The sequence below is a fragment of the Danio rerio genome, chromosome 15 (assembly GCF_052040795.2).
Source record: "Danio rerio strain M-AB ecotype USA chromosome 15, GRCz13ab, whole genome shotgun sequence".
Taxonomy (NCBI): Eukaryota; Metazoa; Chordata; class Actinopteri; order Cypriniformes; family Danionidae; genus Danio; species Danio rerio.
Genome location: NC_141035.1, coordinates 18715807 through 18724147, shown reverse-complemented (window position 1 = coordinate 18724147; position 8341 = coordinate 18715807). Strand labels below are relative to the sequence as shown.

At 36.5% G+C, this 8341-nt stretch overlaps 1 protein-coding gene across 2 annotated transcripts; it reads left to right on the top strand.

Moving 5' to 3' along the window:
* Nucleotides 1-3100: 3100 nt before the first annotated feature.
* srsf1a (serine and arginine rich splicing factor 1a) lies at nt 3101-7422 on the top strand. 2 transcript variants are annotated; one of them, XM_087282654.1, is made up of 5 exons: nt 3101-3151; nt 3272-3488; nt 4597-4811; nt 4923-5095; nt 6034-7422. In XM_087282654.1, exons 2-5 carry the CDS (start codon nt 3298-3300, stop codon nt 6226-6228), a joined length of 774 nt encoding a protein of 257 aa, XP_087138780.1. In that variant the 5' UTR covers nt 3101-3151; nt 3272-3297; the 3' UTR covers nt 6229-7422.
* Nucleotides 7423-8341: the final 919 nt, after the last annotated feature.

The following is an 8341-nucleotide window of genomic DNA, read 5'->3' as shown; positions in this document are numbered from 1 at the left end:
AAATATGCGTCCTTAGTTTTTACTATTTTTGAAAACAGCATTGAAATTTTGGACAGATCAATGTTTTGTTTAAACTGTTCCCTATGTCCAAATATTTTAAAATGTCATTTAAAGTCCATCATTACTCCAGACTTTAGCAGGACTCCATCCGATCATTGTTATATACTGATGAGAAAAAGCTGATGATCAGAAGACTTATGATTATTATCATTGATGAAAACAATTGAAAAGTTTTGTGGAAACCAGAATACAGTGCATCCGAAAACTATACATAGCGCTTCCCTTTTTCCCAATTTTTATTTATTATAGCGTTATTCTAAAATAGACTAAATTCTTTTTTTTCCTCAAAATTCTACACACAATACCCCATAATGACAAAGATTTTTTGAAATTGTTGCAAATATATTAAAAATAAAAAACCTAAAAAAATTATATGTACATCAGTATTCACAGCCTTTGCCGCGAAGCTCTAAATTGAGCTCAGGTACATTTTGTTTCCACTGATCATTCTTGAGATATTTCAGCAGCTTAATTAGAGTTCACCTGTGGTAAATTCAGTTGATTGGACATGAATTAAAAAGGCATACACCTGTCTACAGTATATAAGGTCCCAGGGTTGATAGTGCATGTCAAAGCACAAACCAAGCATGAAGACAAATGAATTGTTGAGGCACTATGCTGGGGAAGGTTACAGAACAATTTCTGCTGCTCTGAAAGTTACAATGAGCACAGTGGCCTTCATCATCCGTAAGTGAAACCACCAGGACTCCGGGGAGAAGAGCCTCAGTGAGGTGATCAATAATAACCTGATGGTCACTCTGTCTGAAAGCGGAGAACAGAAGGACAACTATCTGTGCAGCAATCCACCAATCAGGCCTGTATGGTAGAGTGGCCAGACGGATGCCACCCCAACGCTCATAATAAAAGGGAACCTTTTTATTATGAGAATGTTACCAAATAAATCAAACTGTCCTGGCCAGGTTTCCCTGGAAGAAGTGACTGTTATGTCTCAATGGGACTCAATGGGAATTAATTTATTCATCCATTCATTTTCTTTTCAGCTTAGTCACTTTATTAATAAGGATTCACCACGGTAGAATGAACCGCCAAATTATCCAGCATATGTTTTACGCAGCGGATGCCCTTCCAGCTTCAACCCATCACTGAGAAACACTCTTTCACACACATACACTACAGGCAATGTAGCTTACCCAATTAACTTATGGCGCATGTGTTTGGACTTGTGGGGGAAACCAGAGCAGCCGGAGGAAACCTGCACGTCGCGAACACAGGGAGAACATGCAAACTCCACACAGAAATGTCAACTGACCCAGCCGAGACTTGAACCAGCCACCTTCTTACTGTGAGGCGACAGAGCTAACCAAATAACACAAATAAATAATGATTGTACATTAGAACTACATTATTATTTCGCCAACATTTTCATAATATACATATTCTTAGATTCCCAATTACAGAAATTATTATTATAGCTGGTAAATATTGTTCCTCTGTGACGTAATCTACAGTTTACCACAGCAGCAGGTGCTCTTACAAAAAGACCCAGCAGGAATCCTGCAGGAATATTATGCAGATTTCCTACAGGATTTTCAGCTCATTTTCCTGTATACCTGCAGGAATTTTATGAAGGAAATTTATGCAGTGATTATTCCTGCAGGAATTACAATCCTACAGGTCTATAAAAATATACAGTTTAAGCAGGATTATTGTGCAGGATAGATATCAAGTTAGATAAATTTTACAATGAAACAATGCATTTTTACAAATAATATATATATATATATATATATATATATATATATATATATATATATATATATATATATATATATATATATATATATATATAAATAGACCAAAGCAGAATCCAATTTACAGCAGGCTCCATTTTCCTAAAAAAAAGTAAAAAAATAAATAAATAAATAAAATTCCGTAAGTGGTAGAGCTGGTGTAGGGCAGAATACAGTCTGTACAGTATAAAAACCATTACAGCTATGAAGAATCCCCATTAACAACCAATGGACCCTTTTCAAAAGACTGTTATGATGTGTTTAAAGGTAATCAGCGTTGCATCAGCATCCTAAATACCTTACAGTTTTTAATCTTTCGATTTTTTAAAACTTATGTACATTTATATATATATTTATGTATAATTCAATCTTAACGTCAAGTTACAAAAAAACAAATGGGACAGGACAATATGGGGACAGGACAATAAATCTGACATTATTCTCTAAAAAATTGTTGTACTCTCCCATTTACTGCGCTCTGAGTTTACCAACTATGATGATTTCTGCTGTTAAGAAACATGCAAATGTGTAAAGGGTCTATGCAAGTGTGTGTGTGTGTGTGTGTGTGTGTGTGCTTGTGTGTGTGTGTGTGTGTGTGCTTGTGTGTGTGTGTGTGTGTGTGTGTGTGTGTGTTTGTGTGTGTGTTTGTGTGTGTGTGTGTGTGTGTGTGTGTGTGTGTGTGTGTGTGTGTGTGTGTGTGTGTGTGTGTGTATGCGTGCGTGCGTGTCTTGTGAAAAGGGTCCATTGGTTGTTAATGGGGATTCTTCATAGCTGTACAGACTGTATTCTGCCCTACACCAACTCTACCACTTACAGAAAACGTTTTTTTAGGAAATTGGAGTAAACGCAGCCTGCTGTAAACTGGATTCTGATTTGGTCTACTTTTTTATTTTATTATTTTTTTTTTTACAATTTTAATAAATAATTTGTGAAAATACATTGTTTCATTGTTAAATTTCTCTAACTTCATATCTATCTTGCACAATAATCCTGCTGGAACTGTATATTTAAATAGACCTGTAGGTTAATTCCTGCAGGAACCAATTAATTCCTGGATGAAACCAATTAAATGTAGCATAGACTTCAACTGAGGACCACTCTGTTGTAAAAAATAAAATCTTTACAGAACTCATTCACACTACACGCCAACATAAATCCGCTGTATCGTTGCAGACGTCACTATAATGATTATTTCGTGTCGCGGATGTAGCCGCTCCACTCCCCGCCGAGCCTGTTTGTTCAGATTCCTCCGCGGCTGGTAAAGCGCGCCCGCTGAAGAGGAAGCGACCGCGCGACTTCAGAGGAAACACGCTCTCGGTGTGCGCGTGCTTCAAACAATAGTAAGTCTCTTTGTTTTAAATCTAATATTGTTTGCGGTTTATTCACCGTATTTCGCGAGGCACACAAACAGCCGTTGTTTATCAGACTCGAAAAGCGTTGTTTGTTTCTCTGTTCAGCAGGAAGGTGAAGATTTGTCAGTGCAGAGATGTCCGGTGGTGTGATCCGCGGCCCTGCTGGAAGCAACGATTGCCGCATCTATGTGGGAAACCTGCCGCCCGATATTCGCACCAAAGATGTCGAAGATGTGTTTTATAAGTACGGAGCCATCCGAGACATCGATCTGAAAAACCGACGAGGCGGACCTCCATTCGCCTTTGTCGAGTTTGAAGACCCCAGGTGGGTGAAACTGAACCTTGAGCTCGTAGCCTTTAGCTAAGCGGCTAACTTAGTTTGTCCGTTTGTTTCAGCGTTACCCAAATTATTTATAAAACTTGTCACCGTTAATAAACGTGTAACGTTTGCCAACGCGTTTTTACAATCTTCGCATGCACAGTAGTGTTTTTGTGTTGCTACTACTTTTTGTTTTTATGCTAGCAAGCTAATATTAGCTTAGCTGCACTCACCATGTTTTCAGTGACCAATTTGTTTGTATAAACATGTTAATTGTTTACCGTCGTGCTGAGGGTAGGTTTTAAAGCTTAATTAAAATCGAAAAATTCATTTTATTTATAACTTTAAGATTTCGTCTTTATTAGTCTACGATGCCCCTCCTGGGTTTGGATATGGAAATTAGATTTGTTAAACTACACAAATGACCTCTCAAGCTTGATTCAAATGGGCTGTAGTGAAATTTTGCTGAAAAAAAATTCGTGCCTTCTGCATTAGTTTAATGTCGGTTGATTTGCTTTAATTATATTAAGGGATTTAACTAGCTGGTTAGATTAGTAGTGGCGGATTAGTTACCGTTTGCAGCTTAACTCTTTAGGACACCTCTGAGTTTTTTTTTTAATCACTGATTTAATTTTTCTGAAAATAACTACAAAAAAGTACTATATATAAATATATACATACACACACACACACATATATATATATATATATATATATATATATATATATATATATATATATATATATATATATACATGTATAGTTGTATAATAAAATAATTATATAATATATAATTGTTTTTTTTTTAATGAAAATTATTTTAAAAGTTGGAGTTAAAACGCCATGTTTCTTTGTGTACAAATTGTTTTTTTTTGGCCTAAATTTAAAAAAAAAAAAACTTCTGAAAAACTTTAGAAAATTCACATGCTTGAGTAAATTTGTAGAAAATAAACCGTAAAAACAAACAGCCTTTCATTAAGTCCACTTCACAATTTTAATTGGGTGTTCATTGGTACTTTATTCTGCATTCTACCGCCTGTTCCGCTATTATGATTTGATTGCAAGAATTTCTGCATTTGTTTTTACAAGTTTTCCTCCTTATTGCTTCCTTTAGAGATGCAGAGGATGCTGTTTATGCTCGTGATGGCTATGACTATGATGGCTATCGACTTCGAGTGGAATTTCCTAGGAGTGGACGAGGAATGGGCAGAGGAGGTTTTGGTGGGGGTGGTGGAGGCGGCGGCGGCGGAGGAGGAGGTGGTGGTGGGGCTCCTAGAGGTAGATATGGACCCCCATCCAGACGTTCAGAGTACAGAGTAATCGTTTCAGGTAAGATAGAATCACAATTAGGGCTGTGTTTCATTTATCAGCCCAGCCCTAATCACAAGTTTTATATTAAATTCAAGAGGAATTGAGTTTTATTTACTTGTTTGATCCCAGGACTTCCACCAAGCGGCAGCTGGCAGGATCTGAAGGATCACATGCGTGAAGCAGGTGATGTATGTTACGCTGACGTTTTCCGAGATGGAACTGGTGTGGTGGAGTTTGTTCGCAAAGAGGACATGACCTACGCCGTTCGCAAACTGGATAACACAAAATTCCGGTCCCATGAGGTAGGTTTGAGATTTTAATCTGTATTTTTGGATATGCTTAGCATTGGGATGTTCTTAAGGTAAGCAAATCCCTAATGTAATGTTAGGAGAAACTACATTGGGTCCCACTTTATATTAAGTGGCCTTAACTACCATGTACTTGCATCACAAACAAGTGTAATGTTCTTAATTCACAGTGATGGTGATCCTGAGGTGGGGTAAGGTTTAGGCCAGATTTGATGATGTGGGTAGGGTGTAAGGGATGGGTCAACTAAATATGTAATTACAGAAATGGAGAAAATTACAATATGTTCAATAAGATGTCATGTTTGTACATGGCTGCATTGTACCAAATTACTAATTTATAATAAAATACATTGCAACTATGGCCACCGACTATAAAGTGGAATGTGTGTGTGTATATATTTATTATTCATACAATTGGTGAATTTTTTATATATATATATATATATATATATATATATATAAAATTCACCAATTGTATGAATAATAAATCTGCCCTGTAGGTTGATAAATGAATTATACATCTATGGAAAAGAAATTAGATACTGTTTCTCTGGATTTGTGGTTTAGTTCTGTTTTTGAAACAATGTTTTAATATGTGATTTAGACTACATGACCAATCTTTTTAACTGAACTTTTTATTTTTATGGTAATAGTAATTCTCAGTTAAAACAATCTTATTCTGACCAATAGTTTTTGTACAAAGTTTTTGAATAACTTTCCCTATAAAAAAAATTAGGAAATGCGCATCTCTCAATATTTTTCAAACCCATACCTAGTCAATCCAGAGAAACTGACCAAATAATTTAGTTTTAAGTAATATGATTAAAGCGAAACCAAAGATATGTTTGTTCCAGGAAGTCTGGTAAGTACAGTGAAAATGTTGGCCTATTTGTACTATGCACTTGCTCAGCGGAAAGTTCTTTGTCTGCCAGGGAGAAACTGCGTACATCCGCGTAAAGGTGGACGGACCCCGCAGTCCAAGCTATGGAAGATCAAGGTCAAGGAGCCGCAGTCGCAGCAGGAGTCGCAGCCGCAGCAACAACCGTAGCCGAAGCTACTCTCCACGCCGCAGCCGAGGATCCCCGCAGTACTCGCCACGTCATAGCCGTTCCCGCTCTCGCTCCTAAAGCGCTCCACTCTTCACCTCATTGGTGGAGCCCTTGAGTCGTTTTTGTTTTACAGTCTTTACAAATCACGAACCCCATGTTTTAATCACCCCGTTTCGTGAGACAGTTGATCTTATGAATGTTGTCTTTTTTTTTTTTTCCCCCTCCCTCTTAATGTTAGTTTTAAACATGCGTTTTTAACTGAACCCATTTTGTTTTTCCCCCCCATCCATTTTTTTTTCAATACATAGTGGAAGTCTTTCATAGATCAGATCAAGGATTATGTAATGACTCCCAAATATTTTTGTAAATGCCATGTATGAAAGTTAATCATGGGATAGTGGGTTCCACAGTTGTTTTATGCTGTCTTCCTCTAGACGTGACACAGATCTGATGCTTTGTAATAAAGGATTACTAAATCTATACTTTGTTTCGTAAAAGGGTGAATTTGAGCACTAGAACAATCCTCCATTACTAATACTGTTCTCTGCCTTCAGGGCATTAATTGGGTAACTGCAAAATTTAGATTACCAGGTGGCAGCTTTTTACTATTTCATTTTAGAGATGTACTTTTCAATCATAGCTGAGGTTGTGTCCAAAGACTTAAGTGTCCAACAGCATATTTGAATCGGTCTTAGTGTTAGGTCATTAGTCTTAATTTTAGTTTTGGCCTTAATGCTGTATGCATGTATCAAAGAAGGCAGGTTTGAGTGGATTTGATTCTAACTCTTTACCTCCTTTGTTTTGATTTTGCTGGTATCTTAAGGTTTGGATTGGAGGAGAGGCTCAGTGGATGCCGGATCATTGGGATCAGTACATAATGAAGATAGGATAGGGAATGCTGGATACATGGAACAGGATCAACTGCTCCAGGATCATAGGATTTTTAAGACCACAGTTCAAAAGTACTTCTCCAGCCCATAATTTTTATTTTTTATTTTTTCTTTACCTCAGTGGAAAATGTAGATGTTTTGGCCCGTCACATTTTTAACAGAGGAGCAGATGTTGGAGCAGTCTGTGGGGATGGAATCAACAGGAACAGAATGGTAAAATGAAAGAAATACATTTGGGATGGGGGGTATACTCAGGCATTTTTAGATTTACACTGTCCCAATGTGGACAGTAGATGTTTTAACATCACTAGCATTTTGTTTCTTTCTAGTTAAGTACTCTTTTTCTTTTCTTGCCTAAATAAAGGTTTCATTGGTACAAAAATCAGTGTTTGATTCATTTACTTTAGGTTCTGCGTTATGAAAGGGAAAATATAAGTTGTGGTTTCACAAATGTTATATAACTGTATCAGCTTTCTCAATATTGAAATCAAGAGTTTTATGCAGGGTTTCTTTAAATCAGAGATGCCCAATGTAGGGCCCATGGGCCAAAGTTGCCATCCCATCTGAAAAAAAGGGGAGATTGATGGGGTGGTGGTTGCGACAAATGCCTTTAACAGAGATTGTCATTTTGATTTTAATGTAAGCTTTTGTTTTTTGTTTTACTGCTGAGCTACAAAAAGCCACCTAAAATGAAATGATCCAATTAAATGTTGTAAATGAAAAAGACTTAATGTAAATACTGTCACCTGACAGGACAATGCACAAGTCATCTGCCTGAAAATCAAGGTGGAGGTCGACTAGTGCATTCAGCATTGAACTCCATTGTTTAATAAATGGGATTTTCGTTTTTACTGTGTTAAGTAAAGCATAAAATGTTAAAAAACGATACTGCACTTGTTAATATGATTTAAAGCAACATTATTATGAAATTCCTCTTGGCAAATTTATTGTAATACAGTTTGGTATATATTTGGCCCACAACCCTCAATCCAGTTTGGTGTTTGGCCCTTTATTGGAAAAACTTTGGGCACAACTACTTCAGGTAAAATACTACTTTTTAGAGGACAAGATAAGAATTGGACAGAAAATAGCAAATATTTCAATAATTGTACTATTAAAAAACTGATAAAAAAATAAACTACAAATAAGTAAGCATGCTGTTATTTATCCTAAAGGTTGTTTATGAGTCCTAAATTTATAGTTATTCCCATATTCTAGTGATTTTAATGTGTTGGGACATTTTATGGAGCATCAAGTACACTACCAAGATTTACTTAAACTTGCATCTATAAAGCGTTATT

Bases quoted from the DNA above. Each gene is read 5' to 3' on its own strand.
- srsf1a (XM_087282654.1), top strand. From the start codon at position 3,298: ATGTCCGGTGGTGTGATCCGCGGCCCTGCTGGAAGCAACGATTGCCGC. The intron at 3,489-4,596 runs GTGGGTGAAACT...TGCTTCCTTTAG, and splicing joins GTCGAGTTTGAAGACCCCAG to AGATGCAGAGGATGCTGTTT. The intron at 4,812-4,922 runs GTAAGATAGAAT...GTTTGATCCCAG, and splicing joins GTACAGAGTAATCGTTTCAG to GACTTCCACCAAGCGGCAGC.